The 18,094-nt window shown below is 40.9% G+C and overlaps 1 protein-coding gene across 6 annotated transcripts in view; it reads right to left on the reverse strand.

Annotated features, from left to right (window-relative positions):
* The window catches only part of akap13a (A-kinase anchoring protein 13a), a 122,712-nt gene that overhangs the window by 46,282 nt on the left and 58,336 nt on the right, over positions 1-18,094 (reverse strand). For all 6 annotated transcript variants that reach the window (XM_086311527.1, XM_086311613.1, XM_086311788.1 and 3 more), the window contains exons 10-12: positions 14,602-14,656; positions 6,109-6,254; positions 3,176-3,540 (exon numbers count right to left, since the gene is read on the reverse strand). In XM_086311527.1, the coding sequence (XP_086167653.1) occupies positions 3,176-3,540; positions 6,109-6,254; positions 14,602-14,656 (566 nt within the window). The remainder of the gene's footprint in view (positions 1-3,175; positions 3,541-6,108; positions 6,255-14,601; positions 14,657-18,094) is intronic.

The raw sequence follows: 18,094 nt of genomic DNA on the forward strand, positions 1-18,094 counted from the left end.
TCTGTATCATCGGCAGAGACTCTGAGGAATGCATCTGTGGTGCCCCATGTTTTCGTTTGTTTGCTTCACACTTTAAGTCAATTTTTTCAGGCACACTTTGTGGTGCATGATGTCTCCACAGACAGCTGTTTAAACCAAACAAATTTACTGAACTTGACGAACATAACGCACCATAATACCACACTGTATCTAAAAGTATCGATGATTCCTTCCTGCTGCGACCACATGAAAGCTGCCTTTATCCAGTAAACTTCTGTTTAGACCAGCTGCTCCTTTCAGCTCCTCTGTGCTGACAGACATCTGTTTGGCATCTCTGTCTGAGGATGGAGTTTGTGTGGACTGAACAGATCAAATGCTTCAGTAGGGCTTATGCAACACTCATGTCCCTTTTATTGTGGATTCCTAATAATCTTTGGCAACCAAATAAGCATAATTACCAAATGCTAGACTGTTACTTTAAAATGTCACCAAACACTATACGAGACATTCCGAAATCTTGTTTTTCTCATAATTTAAAATCTCATTACATTTATTTTGTCTTTTTTAAAAAAATATGTGTCCTAGACCCCACTCACACACAGGCAAACCCCCTGGTAACCTTTGTTTATAGGGAAAAATGTGTATTCCCTGACAGGCTGGCGAGTGTTTGCTGGAGCGGTTACTGTTGCAAGTTGCAACGACGTATATGGTGCTGCACTAAAGAAAAACCTCCTTGCAATTGTTTTGTTTGCTAGCAGATTGCCACGGTTTCCTGTAGTTTGCATAGAAGAATCAATTTGCACCTTGTGAAATGGTAAGCCACGACTTTTACTTTCAAGGCAAACATTCTCCATTTTGGGTTTGTGTTTGTCACGGGGTGGAAATGGACAAGTTAAATAGATTTTTATCTCGCATGAGTTGCTGTGTTTTATTATTGCTAATATTTTAATATTGTATAGTGTTTTATTCTTGTTTTATTGCATGCTTTTATTTTATTTATTGTTGAATTGTCCTGGAGAGACTATACCCCTCCCTGATTACAAACTTGGCAGACCTGGGAGGTCACAGAGGCCCAATAAGAGGGCCTAGCCGGTCAGGAGAAGCAGGGCAGCAGAGATGGCGGAGTAGATGCTGGCAGGCAGCGGCGGCGGCCGCAAGCAGAGGGCGGCGTTGGTGTGCAGTACGTGGCGAGGGCATATGACGGCCAGTGCGTAGAGAAGCAGTGAGAGCTGTGCTGCTGCTGGAATAGCTTGACGCCAGAGGACACTGTGGTGGGGGATTAGTTTGGAGTGGGACAGCGCCCTACCTCCGACGGTGAGACCATAGTGCTGGCGTGCCACAGAAAAGCGGCGGGCAGAGTTAGGAGCTCTGCCCATCCGGGCACTCCGGATCAGAGAGACTGACAGGACGGCCGGGGACGCCGCCGGGTTTTCCTTGCCCGCTCCGATTTTGCTGGATTTTAACGCCGTGGCTGACCCCACTGGACTTTTAGTGTGTTTATGTTTTATTTTGATTTTTACTGTGTGTTCTCCCTGGCCAGGGTTGTTTTAATTGCTTTTAAATTTTTAACTGTTTTTGTATAAAAACTTATGTTTTAGTGATACAGTTTTTATATCGTTCTGTTCCCTTGGCTGCTCCACTGCTCCGTCCGTTTTTTGGAGGGTTTCCCTCCTTTAATAACACCTGTTAATCCACTATTACATGTTGACTAGAGGAGGTCGCAGTACCCTCTTTATGATTTTACTTAGCGAGTCAGTAGGCTTCTATGTGACTGGTCCTTATTTAGGTTGATCTATAATGATATGATATGATATGATATGATATGAGTTACTTAGCAAAGCTGGAGAAATGAGCCTAGCTTTTGACTTTATTATGATCAGGAAATCTGGGTAGCAAAACAAGACAGCATATTAACCATGCATGCTTTCTTCATGGCCATCCGGTATAGGCCAGACTTCCAAACACTGTCCTCCAGTGTTTGGAAGCTAGAGCCTATCACAATGTGTGACATGTCTCCGTTTGTGGGATAGAAATGCTCTAAAGTTCCACTTAAAGCGGGAAAACTGCCACCAATACATTGCAAAGTTGTATCACAGTTGAGCAGATGGTGATGCAGGCAAGAGGCATTTTTACATTAAGTTGCTGCCTAACTTTTGAAATAAATAATTTTATCTAAAAAGTAAATAATGATATCAAAAGTTGCTGTAAAACAATGCCTGCATATATACATCTAAGCTCTGTGGCTCATGAGGCAGCACAGGTTACTTAATAACTGAAAGGCCGGTGGTTCAATCCCCAGCTACTCTAATCGGCATCTTGAAATATCCTTGGGCATAATGAACCGGAGTTGCCCCAGTGCATCCATCGGAGCGTGAGCATGTGCACAAACGTAAGACGTAAGGTATAAGAAAAAAGTACTTGTGTGAATAAGGATTGTAGTAAAAAACGTTTCGAGTACTCAGAGTAGAAGAGTGCTATACAAGTTCCTGGCCATTTGCCATATACTAAAAACAATGGCCAATATATGATTAATGGATTTCTTTTAGACTCCCTGTGAATGAGTAATGGTCTCCAGTATCGTCAGGCTTTAACACACAGATGCACATATGAAATATACACTACTGTCAAAAGGAAAAACTTAATAAGACAGGGGATATTAAAAAGAAACTTGCATGTAAATTCCTCTACAGACCATCGCTAAGAGCCAATCATTTGAGCAGTGATGACAAAACAGCGTTAAGAGTCCCGTTCTAAAAGTCACTGTTAGCCTTTCTATTGAACCGATGTTTGTGAAATAATCTTGTTGTCAACTCGTGACAACTGTACAGTGTGGCTCTGAATGTGAAAGCGTGAGAACATGTGTTCATGTTGAAGTGCGTATCTGTGCATTTGTTTATAAGCATCTGTGTGTACAATTTTGGAAGCTCCCTGCCAACGCAAGACAAATGGCAACACAGCTGCTCACAGCATGAAGAGGAAACACTCAACATGGCACAGAAGGACTGACATCAACAAGCTCTAATAATGCTGAAAGAGGCACACATCAAGTCTGCTGACATCTACTGACTAACACCAGATTAACACCAGCAGCCAGTATCTAGGACGGAGGAGAAACATTTCTATTTCTACATCCACTTCATCAACAATGCAATTAGACATTATTCATCCTGAAGAACCCAGTATTCATCACTCTCACCTCCTCTGGTTCATCTCTCCGTCTCCTCCGTTGTTCTTTCCAGGACCCCAGCTGTGGCGGCGAAGAGGTGACAGGGAACGGTTGCTGTTACGAAAGAGACAGGAACGCCGCGGCACCTCAGTTACTCTATCTTTGGCCTCTTCTTCAGCCTCTCCTGCCCCTCCTCCTTCTCCACCTTCACTGTCCAGTCCTTCAGTGGTAGGTGCCACGGTCTGGATGCCCTCTTCTGGACTCCAGCTGCAGCCCAGGCCCTGGCTGCCCTCCGGGCTGGAGCTGGTCGGGCCGACGCTGGCGGTGTCGTCTGTGGAAGAGCAGGAGACCGAAACCTCGCTGGCACTGTCTCCTCCAGTCACAGGTTCATCATTCTGAAAGACATCCCAAAAAGAGAAAAGGTATAACTTTACACTACTTTAAAGCATTACTGTACCATCAAAAAGTTATGGTTTATCATGAGCCAGTATGCTAAATCAGCACTATATGAAGTCAATGCCACACTAATAAAATGTTGATTTATTATTTTAGGGAGCGCGGACACATGTAAATGCAACTGTTTCCACGTAAAGTATTAATTTCCAGGTTTAATCAAGTAATGCGCTTGTGAACCGTGAACAGTAACTGAAAGTGTGAAGAGTCTGGCTCTGCTCTGAGAACCACAGGAAGTGGAGCGTGAGAACATGTGTGTGCTTACTAAGCTATTGTGAGGCAAGGTTGTGGATGACAACTTGAGGAATTAGTGATAATCAACGGCAAAAAAAATCCCACAAAAAAGCCTGCAGACGCTATGTCTCAACAGCTGCTCAGCTGATATCTATCCATTTATGGTCCCTAAGTGCATAAGGCTAAATCATTTATTGTAAGTGAACAAAGCTCTCCTGCCCTCTCACTGGCTGGTTCTATTTTTGCTTGGGTCACATGGTACACATTACACAGAGTGGATAGCACCACCTTACATTAACCCTGGCCTTGGTGACGGTATCCTACAATCCTACAAGGGAACAATAGGACTATATGAAGGACCCAAAAGGTTAATTCTGTTCATCTGGAAGTAGCGTAGTGTTTTCTATATGGAGGACCACACAACCCCAATAACAGGAGACTATTTAAGATCCATAATGTGATTTTGCCATTTTATTACACCTGCAGTTTAAGGGCAGAATGTAACAGAACAGGAAAAAAAGGGCACTCCAACACAGCATAATAAATATGAATAAAACATAACACAGCAAAACAGATGTCCTTGAAATCATTGTTAATTACTCGGGCTATCACTTTGTATATCCATCAGCATTTCTTCACTGAGGCATGAGATGAATTAAGAGTAAGCTGAAGAGCCATTTAACCCACAGGAATGGAATATAATGAGGACCAAATGGCATGGCTTAGGGATAATGAGCCAGCGCCACTTTATAGCAACACTGGCATTATAACAAACACCAATAAATGATAGCAACCTTGTTAAAACAAACCTTTCCCAGGAAAACACTTCTTAGTGATATATAGTCTTTTTAAAGTCCATTTGTCATTGTCACAGGACCATTTTAGTGATCCAAATCCACAGACAGTTGGCAGTTAGCAGTTGGCAAATATAAAGTGTACGTACACCGCATATGTGTAAACTAATATGTATTCTTGCAAGTTAATTAGCCATATGCTTGTGTATAGTTTGCTGATTTCTTGACAAGTCTTCACCTGACAGCTCTATAATATAAGAAGCACGCGAAAAACAAATAGTTTTAGTAAAACCGCTCTTTGGGAATGGTGGGAAAAAACGACTGCCCACACACACACACACACACACACACACACACACACACACACAGGTTTGGGATAGTCCATTTAGAGTTAATTTGTAGGTGTGAGCTTTAACTGGGTCTATTGTGCTGCCAGCTGCAGTGTGAGGGCCGAGCATAGAGCTGCTTCTGTCGGAGAGCTGCGAATGAAAGATCTGCTTTATGCTGCAAACACAACTTCCCTCTGGGAGTCGGACAACGCATGAGCATACATCAAGGGCAGAGATTGCATGTGAACGTCAGCTTCAGCGCTATAAGAGAAGGACCCAGCTGAGTTTTAAACTTTGTTTTATTTCAGGATTTTAAATGTTATCTGATGGCACAACATACATGTTAAACTCAGATAAGTCACGACTGTTGAAACCGTCTATGTCCTCTTTATTCTACATTTACAGTATTACATTTCACAAAAGAAGCGTTTCCCTTCAGAGAGCAGCAAAGACGTTAATCCTCTCTTTCAGAATTGAGCTTCTGTAGTCTTTGTGCGGATTCATTTTGCCCATCACGGCCTATCTACAGTGTCCCAACCCTCAGCACCACACTGTATACTCCCAGGCAGCTGATATTCTCTTCTCTGGCTTTGTTTGCACCAAACATGACATACGGTTCACATTACAATGAGCATGTTTCAAGTGCTCAACACAGCAGAAACTGAGAGATACAAGTGTTTCAACTTTAACCAAAGGGTGCCTGGCTTCAAACAGACTTTCAACAGCAGCAGAGTGACAGCAGGGACCACAGCTTGCACTTTCCCAGCAGCGGAGGAGAGCTGCCGGCTTAAAAAGATGCTTAGTAGATGTTTGGCATCTCTGCCTCAGGGTACTAATAAATAAAAAAACAGACACAGACTGAGAAAATAGATACTTCATATATAGTATATAATCCCTATAGGAATAGTTGCAGAGGCAAAATATATTCTTGGTGTTCAGCGCAACTGAACCGGATGTTTGGACCACAGCCAGCCAAGGATTTAGTAAACAGGGAATTGGCTGCTACATTTTTCCTCAGTTATACATTTAATGATTGATGTGTTTGCAGTTTGGATGTGTAAGAAGTTCATTCTACAGCATATATAGTGGCAATGTTTTTGAAGAATTGTTTTTGAGCACTTTAACATTGATTTGAAGTTGATGGGGGTCAGACCTTTCTGAAGATGCTGTCATATCCGGGTTCTGTGTTCAGGAAGCTCTCTATGTCACTGCCAGAGTCTCTGTGAGCTGAAGAGGGGCAGCTGGTGGCACTGCTGGTCCTACTGGGCAAACTGGAAAATGTTGAAGACTCTGAGGATCCTGAAAGACACGACATTTAACACATCGCAGGGTTAAAATCAAACAGAGGAGAAACGAAGCATTCTTGTGAAATCAGATTTAAAATACATTCACTGATAAGTTTCTCAACAGAGGCTGTTAAACTGACCCCCCCCCACACACACACACACACACCTTGTTTCCAAAACAATAAGTCTTCATTCTTTGTTCTAAAACACAAGCAGGTCTGTAAGACATCAGTGAAAAGACTTGTGGGAATCTGAGAAGGTGTGAAAAGCCTGGTGGATCAATGGCTGACTGTCCTCACCAAAGCAGTCTGTGCTCAACTGCAAACAACCAGTGTTTGTGGGTTTCATAAAGGTACCAGGGCGGAACTGAAGTTAAAATCTGACTCGGAGAAAGACAACGTAAACGGTTATTGAAGTACTGCAAAACTGCTTTCATGAAAGAGCTGCATTAGTCACCCTAAGGCCAAATGGACACTGATGCTTACAAAGTCTGCACCTTATTGTAAGCTTTAAAGCAAGAAGTAATTTTTTACTTCTGTTGCTTGATCGATAGAAATTACAGACATCAAGCAGACAGTTACTCGAGTTCATATCAGCCACAATGATATGAACTATAATAAGTCAGAATCACGTGTATCACACTGACTACTTAAATAATGACTATTTAAAGTAGTCACTCTCAGGCCTCGGCTGATGCCACGTTAGTTTTTCTCAGTAAGTCTCTGTGCTCTTTACCCGTAGCAGCTCACCACAAGCCATTTTTACTTTACACCCACTATTCTATCTCACTGAATTACAAACAGCCAAATCTAAAGTCAGCACAGAATACAACAACTGTTATGCAACAAGGTTCTGGGGCTACAGCTTTTTGGACATGTAAGGACATGCACAGATAATATTCCAGGCCAAACTAAAAGAGGAAGCCTGTACTCAGGCACAGACATCTACCAATGGGCTGACTTTAGCCAGCAGCCAAGAAAAACTGCATGAGATCATTTGCTCAGTGTTGTTATGATTTTTTTTTTTTAAACATCTATTTCTGCTCAAAAACCGGAAGTCATTCTTAATCCCCCGGGAAGACTTGCATCCCCTACACTCATGTGAGCAAGAGGAAGCTAGATTTTGTATACGTATGTGCTCATGCTTCAAGAGCCTGGATTCTGTGTCGCTGAGTGGGTACAAGTAGATGCCTCATACATGAGATATAATTCAAGTGGAGAAATACAAATCTATAAATAAATGTAAACTGAACTAAACATGCCACAGAAAAGGGCATATTTAAAATAAAGCATGCCCTGTATTCAGCACAACCCAAAAGCAGAAGCAGATTATCTTGTTTTTCATAATTATTTACAGCCAAAATCAAGACTAAAAATAAAAGTAGATTAATTAACCAACACCAGCAAAGGATGGCTCGAGGAATCCTGAAGCTGGCAGAAACATAACCCTATAAAATTCAGCACCCGTCAGGGGTGGGGAGTCTCTTTACATCATAGTGTTGTTAGACTTGAGGGAGTGGGGGTATACAATTTTTCTGTAGAATAACCATGAGCGCCTTTAACAAACATCGCAGAGAGAGCAGGTCGACACAGTCAGCTCTTAATGAAAGGAGGGTAGTCAGATCACAGCACCGACAAACATTATGGTTTCATAATGTTTCAATCAGCCCAATTACAACGCCAATGGGACATCACCACTTTGGGTCGAGTGATACCACTGAATAGTGTGTCACAATGGACAAAGGTAGGTGCTATCCTGACATAAAGATTGTGAGACTTCCTTAATTGTAAATTCTTACACAATGGTTCCGTCACTTCTATCTAAAATAGTCTGAGCCTGACACAAACAATCCAAAAACATGAAAATATCAGATAAATAAGCTGCTTCAAGTACTTATTGAGCAGCAAAAGTCCATATGTTTTTTCAGACACTGACAAGTTGTTTTCGCTAATTAGCACATTCCTGCGCTGAGAGGCTGAACTAAAGATGGAACTCAACTGAGTAATACAGCACAGATTTGAGTATCACTACTATAGAAAATAATCATTCCTCATTAGAGCACTTGAAAGAGTTCATGAAGTCTCAATCGAAATTTTGTAATCAAAGGAGTCAGCAGTTTAAATCATATTTGGGAAATTAAAGTTTCCATATTTGCATCAACACTGCTTTATGAGTCCTGCAGCAGACACCACAACATGACAGGCGCAGGATTATTTCTGGTTTCTGCTTTGAGAAGAAACAAGGTCACAAGTTTAGTTATTACCAACGTGTTCCTACATGACAACTGGGCAAACCACATCCTGCTCGCTCATACTACAACATGTAGACAACATGCAGAAAACATTAAAGGGGAAGGCTGCCATATCATGACATCAATAGATCTTTTCAGTTAAGATACCAAATCCACACTGACCTTTGACCTCAACTGCTGCAACAGAGCTTAGTCTTGACCACAGTGCATTGGTGGCTCGATGCAAAAACATTTTGCCCCTTTTTACGTCATATTTCCGCTATTAGCAGACAATCCAAAAATGAACGTGCGTGAGAATGTTGGAGTTGCAAGTGCTGGTGACACAAGTGGACTCAGGGAGTTTTCCTCAGACTCCACCCCCCTCACAGCTGTCTGTCACAACTAGCAGGGGACTGTGAGTTTTGACAGCTGTCCTCCTCCCTCTGTGTCAAACAGACCCCAACACCACTACCACAGCACACATAGAAAAGGCTCAGAGAACAGGTGTAAAAGTTGCTCATGAGTCGACGGGTGGTTGAGGCTGCTGGCCAAGTGTGAAGAAGGTCAGATATATACTTTATATATATTATATCATATCCACTTTTTTGCACCTTTCATGCAATCTCTATAAATTGATCTGCATATACAAATGCAGGGGACAAGATTTTTGGTTTCTATTTAAAGTCCACTTGTAGTAAAGGAGGATTTTGTTTCCTGAAGGTAAACAGTCTGCCTAGCGAGCAACAGAGGGAACACATCTGATACAGATTCAGCATTTTATTAGCTTTTTAAAAAATGAATCTAAATTCATAAACCAGCAGACACAAACAGAAAACTTGGCCTTGACTGCAGAGATACACGTCACTTTTTAACCACAGGAGCTTTCCCCTGAGAGTAGAAACTCTTGAAGGAATTTCAACTGCATTTCCACTGCAGACACCTGAGTCTAAATTAAACTCGGGGGGTAAAATAATTTCCCCAAAGTCCCTACTTGGTAGGCAGTACTTTGTCAAAGCATGGAAACTTTGGGGATGGGGCTTGAAGCGATGAATACTTCTGATTGGTCAAGGACTCTTCTGTATTGCCACCTACTGGTCTACAGTAGGTGGCGACATTTTTTTGTATAGCTGCACGCAGAAAAGAACGGTCAAACTGTTCTAGCTTTCCTTGTTTCTTGCAGAAACAATCCTTACATTTAAAGAAATGCAGCTTTATACTGCAGTGTATACTACTTTTTGATTACTGCAATTCAAATCATTTGAGTTTAACTGCAGGTAAAAACACCCCGAAGTGATTAGATTAGATGAAACTTTATTAATCCCTCGGGTGGGTTCCTCCGGGAAATTCAGAGGGTTAAAAATAAGTGTAACGTGCAGCTAAAAAAATATAAAAGTAGATACAATCTAATCTAATTTCAAGTCTGAAATAATCGGCATAGTAACCAAAAAAAATTAATAAAAAATAATCTGTTGGGTTAGAAACATTCTTCTCTGCAAGTTTTCCCTGTTAGGAAAAACACTTATCTCAGCTAAGTGTAGATTTTATCAGAACTTTCATATAAAATCGTATTTATATTTTCTTCGACCTATACTTCCTTGTCCTGTGTTTTTTCATATTAAATGTGTACAAGGTTCTCTGTCTAACTGGGCTGATTTATTACACATAGGAGGTGTTGAAGATTCCAGTTAACCTTTCTTAAAAGTTGATCAAAGTGCATCAGACTACCTGCGAAATACACCATCATCTTGCTGTTTCTTTTTCTTTGAGTGACCTTTGTCTGTAGACTGGTTCAGTTCATAATCAGGTATCACTTCACCATCTGCATTTCAACACGTTTACAAAATTAAACATGCGTTTTTTTAAATTCAGCAAGGGCAAAGGACAAAGTCCTCATACTTCTGAGTAGAGGATGTTACCACATAGCCTCCTATTTTTCACAGAGATAAAAATCTGTCTGCACACAGTTTACAGAGTATATTAAACAAAACGGCAATTCAAACCTTCCAAACGGCACATGCAGAAACATCCAGCATGATTCCTGTAAATATGGGAAATGAGTTCCGATAAACAGAACAAGGCTTTACCTAAAAGTATTGCACGACCTACAATGCTCTAAAGCAGAACAATGACTTAACATATGTTAGCAAACCACAGCAGACATGCACCACAACATGTACCAGAAGCATGATGGGATAATTCACCCTAGAGCACAACAATGCACATGTTCTGCAGCCACGAGAAGCAGCCTCAGCTGTTCTTTTTTGTTTTTCTTTTAATGTCTGATCAAGTCAAATGAAATGTCTGCAGTCACTGAGGTTTTGCATAAATGTGTAATTATTAAAATTATGGTAAATGGCCTGTATTTGTATAGCGCTTTACTTAGATCCTAAGGACCCCAAAGCGCTTTACACTACATTCAGTCATCCACCCATTCACACACTGAACACTGACTGCTATTTATGTAGCTTGTTTGCCTTTAAGTGTCCTTTATTCTGTCTTTTCTACAGAGATGTACAGAATATGGCTAAATGCTGCCTGATCATCCACAGCAAAACAGTATCACAAGGGTCTTTTCAACCAACAGAAAATTTGCATTACTTCACACAAACACAATGTCTAGCACCAAGATTACTCCTTAGCAAGTTTAGTTTTGTTTTTTTCCCCAGGTCTTTAAAAGTAAAGATGACAACGGTGTCTCCAGACAACACAGAGATTAGATCTGACAAGGTCTGGTTCTCACTAAGAACCAATGTTTCAGTTTCCAAACAAATATACAGTACAGGTCAAAGGTTGGAACACACCGCAGAGCTTGGGCGTTTCTCGTTATCTGAGACACATTAAAAAGTAAGTAAGTAAATAAATAAATAAAATAACATGCACAAAAGCACAGAGTGAACATGAAGCCTTTGCAACAAACTCCTTATAAAGGTAATAATTACTTAAAAAATTTTCTGAACAAATTAAATTTGCAACAGAACAACAATGAGATTTATATGATATTTATAAATGAGAAATTTTACAGTGCCACTTCTAATCATTTTAATTCATTGTAAATGTGTATTCATAGCTTAGTCTTCCTCTAACTGAGCTGTCGAGCATATTTAGTTTAAAAAAAAAAAAAAAAAAAAAAGCTAGGACCAAAGTACCAAATTTCCTGGTTCAACAAAAGCTCAGCTGGGTCACTGAAGAAGTCAGATGATGTTATTTTATTACTATGATTACTTATCATATGGAATGCAATGAAAGTAATGAACTAGTACAAGTGTATCCAAACTTTGGATTGACTCTTATTTTTGCAGTCCAGTTGCGTAAGACTGTGCATATTGACTTTGAAGAAGGTTTGAGTATCGACTTTCACCTGGAAGGTTTTTGCAGTCAGTAAAATCACATTGACCTTTGACACCAAAAACCAAAAGATCATGGAGAACTTTTCTTCTATAGCCAAACAAATACTGTGAGCTACTTTGATTTTGACCTCTATCTGAAAGGAGCATCCAGTCACCATTAATGTTCCTACACAATAAGAATAATAATCCACAGCGAGTTGTTCTGTTGGCTCTACAAGGCCGTGTTGATGCCAGCATCTCCCATCTCACAATGATAGTGCTATGCATTACACCTACCAATATGATCATGTGAGAATAGCACGCTACCATGCTAAACTCATCGCCCAGTTTTGAAGATTTCACTACGTTTAAACCAAAGTACTGAATGCAGTGAGACAATGAGGCACTGAGTCAGAGGGCTGCATATATAAACCACCTTTCATGAAAAACAGCAGTCTGACACAGTCCACTACAACACCAACGTTGACCTGAATGATATTCAAACAACATATTACCTATGACTGGATATCACAGGCATCATGAGAGTAGGCTGTAATTAATAAAGTGGTCATTATATGTATATTACAAAAGCATTCAATGAAATTGGTAAGTAAATTTAAGTAAATCGTTTCAAGCAGCAACTTAACAAACTACTTTTGCAGTGGTTGAAACATGGATTACATCCCTCTGTTGCCAAGTTAACTAAATAAATAACTATCAGAGAGAAAGAAAGGGAGGGCAGAAAGCATCTGGCTTAATGAGGAAGAAAAGGAAGTGATGTCAACTGATCCAAGCTGCAACAGAGGAAATCCCACCGTCACCCACCCTTCCATTTTTACTTCCACTTGACACCCATGGTTCTTCTCCCTTCTGTTTCCATGTTTGACTTTTTTTTGTTTCCTCAGTATGTCTCATCCATTTCAGCCTCTTTTCCTCTCTGCCCCTGTCACACACACTGATGTTTCATCTGTTTTCTAGTGCAGATAAAAGGCAGTTTGTTCTCCGCCTGATCCAGCTCATCGATCTGTTGGTCTTTTTTTATTGAGACCAGTCTCCCTACAGACAGACTCATCTTATGAAGGTCAAAGAATCCCTTTTTCTTATCTTGCTTTGGCTGTTGCCCAAACTCAGACATATCTGTGTCAACATCTAAAATGTTTCACATTAATATTTCTCCTACAGTCATTGCCCATACTGAGTGAACTATATCCCCATGGCAACAATCAACCACTTGCTGCACTGACAAGTGAGCTGATATTTTTCCCAGCTACACTTCCCGAGTGGCTCGAGGAAACTGCTACTGTGGTCCAGGCATAAATGACGTGATAAAAAGTGGGCATAAATAAATTTTAAAAACTATGCAATGTCAAGACATTTTTAACCACAAGTGAAAATACTAAATGATCTTACTGCTGATGCTGTAGGGTCATATAACTTTGTACATTTGAAATAAAAGTGCAACACGGAGGGACAATAAGGTTGTTAAACCTTCTGGAGAAACTAAACTTTGTAAGCATTTCTAACATATCTGAGGTGGGACTCCATACAAGCAATTCTGTAAAAATGTACTTAATAAAGTTGACGACTGAAATTAAAGCTTCGGCTCTCATTATCTGTTAACTGCCAAAATAACTGCCCTGACGTGTTACCAAGTTGGTGGCGGAACTTCCTTCTAGAAGGAAATTGTCTAAGCCTTTAAAGCTAGTGTTCCTACGCTAACATTAAATGATTTATGGGGTCAATTCCAGAAATTTCATACACGATCAACTGGGATATCACCAAATATTGTTGTGGACTTTACTGAAATATAAAGCACAGCATCACCTTATTTGTAAGCACAATTATATTTAACATTCAAATATAATACACAGTGAGTCTAGCCTATATTGGTCAACAGTCCCACAGACAACACGAACTATATAACGACACTTCCTTCTCATTTGGGTTTTCAGTGTTTCTTTCCTAACAGCAGTCGTCTAAATCGGTATGAGCCCTTGTTGATACAGAGATGAAATCTTATTAGAGTGTGCATGTTCTGGCCCTTTTCACAGCAATCAGGGTCATTGGTCCCCATCTGTTCCGTATCTAACTTTTCATCATCTGTGTGTGCACATGCTGGCAAAACACACCAAGTCAAAAGCCCATGTTTCTACTTAAAGTCTCATTTGCATGTTACTTAAAAACCTTTTAAAGTAGCCTCATAACATCTCCAAGTGTCAGCAGACTTAGACACTTAAAAGTGTGGTTTCAAGAATATTAGAGCGCAAAGGCAGCCTGGGCACGTGTCCTGGGTGACAGGTTAACCACTCAACCATTTGGCTTGTAAGTGGAAACTTTTTGTTAATGTCAGACTAGAAACAATAGAGCGAGATCGGGCTCTAACAACACCGATATCAGGCAGCAAAATCTTATCTTTGTCAAAGTTGGTGTTTTAGGTCATCTGAGTAGATCAAACTAGGAGAAAGAAAAAGCTACTTTCACAAGTTCACAAACAAACTGCTGCTCTCAAGTCTCAAACAATGTAACGATCTTACTTGATGTCAGTGCTACTTTAACCAGGCCAAAGAGAAACATAGTATCACTTCAAACAGGATACAGGCTTAATCAGTACTAACACTAATCCACACACAACCCAAGAGCAAAACATTTCTTGCTAACAGCAAAGTACCCATGTCAGGCAGATTGCTGCAAAAGGAACCAAAGAAGAAGTCATAACAGAAATAACCATTAAGAAATTAAAAATACCCATTCTGTCAATTTTGACATGAAAATTTAGAGCAGCAGGAGCTGCCAGTAACTCTTACCTGAGTGCTGAGTATTGCAAGGCTGATGGAACGACGTCTCTCTGTCTCGGTGGATCTACAGAGAAACAGGAAGACACTGAATCACTCTCAGCAACATGTGATCATCACCCACAAAGAAATAATGATGCAGACCAGCATGTCTGTTAGGAAGTGTTCCTCCGAACACAGGATGGGAGGCACCGATAAGACACCCTTTATAACAGCGGTCTTAAGAGTATTCACAGGATTTAGTGACTACACTCTGGCTCTATCTCCATCCCCCCCGAGGAACTGTCTGAAAAGATCCAACTTTTTCAGCCTTCAGCGCTCACAGTCACACTGACACCAACTCACACACACACGCAGTGCCTGTCAGAGCTCTGTGGCTGGCTGTGAACACGCAGCGCTGTGGCTCCGCTTCCTCTGTGGTCTCTACAACAGCTGTGTATATGTGTGTGTGTGCATTTGTGTGTGTGTATATGAGCTGGTTTTAGCTACAAAAGCCTCAGACTCCCTCCCTCCCATCTTTGCAGGCAACACAAAAGATTCGACAGTTCGGACGAAGCTGTGCAGATTTGACTGACAGCGCTGAATGTGAAACTAAGAGTCAGAGAGAAGCTCATTGTGTTTTAATGAACTCCATCAATTATATCTAGCTAAAGATGATGAACTTTGACTTTCAATGTGTGGTTCATGCAAAGTCACAAGGCAACTAAAATCTGATTACTAATTTATTAACAAAGCCAGATTAGCAAACCCACATGCTTCAGATAATTACAAACCTCATGCTGATTGAAAATGCAGTTTTTTTTAAAGGGTCAAGTGCTTTCTGAAGTAAACTGGAGCTACTGTCATTTACACATATCATCTTCTATAAGATGCTTGTACGACCTGCTTCAATAATTTGTTTCCTCTTTTCTTTAACTTCCTCCTCACTTTAACATTTAACTCCCAGCCCCAGCAAGCTTGGATCAACACGCTTTAGCATGACCCTGTAAACTTTAAGATTCATGCAAAGAAACCTGAAGGAACAGTATAAACAGGTCGCTAGTCTAAAGACCTCAAATGTTCATCTGATGAAGGAATTGTTGGAATCAAAGACAGCTGTCCCCCACAAGCTTAATTCACTGTGACTGTATGGATGCTGTAGTTTTTATCATACAAGTAAAAGTGGTTCTGTAATGGCAAAAACTGAATACCTTCAAATGGACAGGCCAGTGATCAGAGTAGAAAAAACAAAAAAGGGGAACAACTTACTTTTATTTTGTTCGATAAGATCAAGTCTGTGTTTAGCTAGCAGCTAGTTAACTTCGCATGAAATAAAGACAAAGGCAGCAGACTAAAACAGCTTGTCTCACTTTTTTTCCCAAAGGTAAGAAGTAGAAGTAGTATCTGCTTGCAATTACAAGCAGAGGCTGAAAAACGCCCATTACAGTATCCCAGAGCTTCCAGACCAGCATCCAAGGAAGCAGAAGATTTTTTGACTGAGGTTCAGACTGCGAGGGCCGGAGCCCTTGACAGCCACCCAATCCAAGTGTTACTGAACCCTGATGGCCCCTCCTTGTTCGTGGTGGTCCAAGTAGTTACTTCAGACACTTAAGGATGTGCTAAGGCCTGGCCCCAGGCACTCACCTCGATCACGCCTCCTCCCAATTCCTCGTCCCATAACTGTCAAGTACACACACGCTGGGGTTCAGTATGCTACCCAAAGGCACTTCAACATGTGCTGGAGAAGCCAGGCATTTCGTTTCATCGCAAATGTTAGAGCCATAAGCAACAAAGTAACAAAAGAGAATATTAAAAACAAAAAGAGGAAAAGAAGTCATAGCTAAACAAGACTTAATATAATGCTCAGGGGAAAAAAAGAGAAGAGAGACTGAAACAAAAAACAAAAACAAAAAAACCCATATAACACAGAATGATAAGTGAGTCCTAGCCAACTAACAAGGTCAACCCACCCCCAGAATGCTTTGAGGGTGAGGGAGCTGATCTCAGCTTTTATAAAACTAACCCTGTGCTATCTATTGAGGAGCCCACTGAGAAGCAGAGAAACACTGCACTCTGTTTTCCAGGCCTGGGAGTGGCACGTCTGATCTTCCCATTTGCATTCCGACAAAGACACTGACAACTAATTGCATACCAACTGGCCCCATGTACAGGCACCTACATCATGCATGCATGCACCCACATGACAAACACTTACTTATGCTTCCTTTCCCCACCCCTCATCAAGTCTCACATGCACACAACAAAATCCCCCACATTCACAGATGCATGCGTAGAACACACAGACTTCTTCTTCGTGTCTCACAGCTGTGTTCAGATATCAAACAGAGCCCGCTGAGAGAGAACAAACACGCTGACGAGGAAAGACTAGCTGGTCACAGAGGGCGCCAGCACACGCACACAAACACAGACAAACGTGGACACATAAATGCATACAAAGGTTCTGGTCAGAGGTAAAATGACTGCCAGAGATTGCAAAAAATGAAAAAGGAAAAAAAAAAAAAAAAAAGGACAACAAGACTCGACCCTTAGCAGAGGACAGGAACAGCAGGACAACTTCAGAACAAAGAATTCAACGAGGCGAGAGAAGCAGCTCTGTGTGTTTTAATACTCTACTCCACAGTGTGTTTTGGCACTAATTATAAAATGAACTGAACCCTTAAGTATGATGAAGTATGAAGTGGATACTTTACCTAAGAAGTAGTTATACAGTGTGTGCAAATTCCTCCTTTTAATACACGAATATTACTCAAATATTACTGCTGTATTTCCTTTCTTTTTGGCAGTGTGTTGCAGGCTAAGGTATGAAAGGTGAGTGTACACAGCTCAGTCTGGACAAAACAAAAGCCTTTTCGATTTCAGTCACAGCATCAACTTCTTTCTCTTCTCAGTTCATATGTTCTAATTCAGTTCCATCATGCCTACTGCAGAGCAGCTACAATGCTTGCACAAAAGTCATTGATTTGCTTAAGAACAAGTCATTTTTATGATTGTTTCACTGAGAAAAACATCGACTCAAAGGCAACAATATACTACCAAGAAGCAATTTAAGGGTCATAAAAATGATGAGAAATAAAAAAGGAGGGGAAAAGTCACATTAAAAATGTGTTTATTTTTCCTCACAGACGCACCATGGATAAATGTGGCAGGCGATGTGGTTAGTATGCTCGATATAAACCAAGACGCACAATGATTCAGCCAGTAGAGCAGCCACTCATTTAATCAGTTGAAGAAATCACACATTTATCAAATCAGCAGTTAGCAGGTCTGCTAAACAGCTAGCCATTCAGGAACTGGTCCCCCGTCTGAAAGCTGGCAGCCTCGATTCTGAACAACACAGAGCATATTTGTATTGCCGGGGGAATCTAAACTGTACCCAGTAAAAACACATCTGGTTTAAAAATAAAAAGGCGGGATGGTTTGTCTATACGCCGGGGCACGCAGGACTTGGACGGCTGCCTTGTTTCTAAACAGGCAGGCGGCCAGTGAGGCTCTGCAGCACTGAAGG

This window comes from Aulonocara sp. 'chitande type north' Nkhata Bay, linkage group LG1 (genome assembly GCF_057382095.1).
Source record: "Aulonocara sp. 'chitande type north' Nkhata Bay isolate Kocher_YH1m ecotype deep benthic linkage group LG1, A_spYH_male_GT1.1, whole genome shotgun sequence".
Lineage (NCBI taxonomy): Eukaryota > Metazoa > Chordata > Actinopteri > Cichliformes > Cichlidae > Aulonocara > Aulonocara sp. 'chitande type north' Nkhata Bay.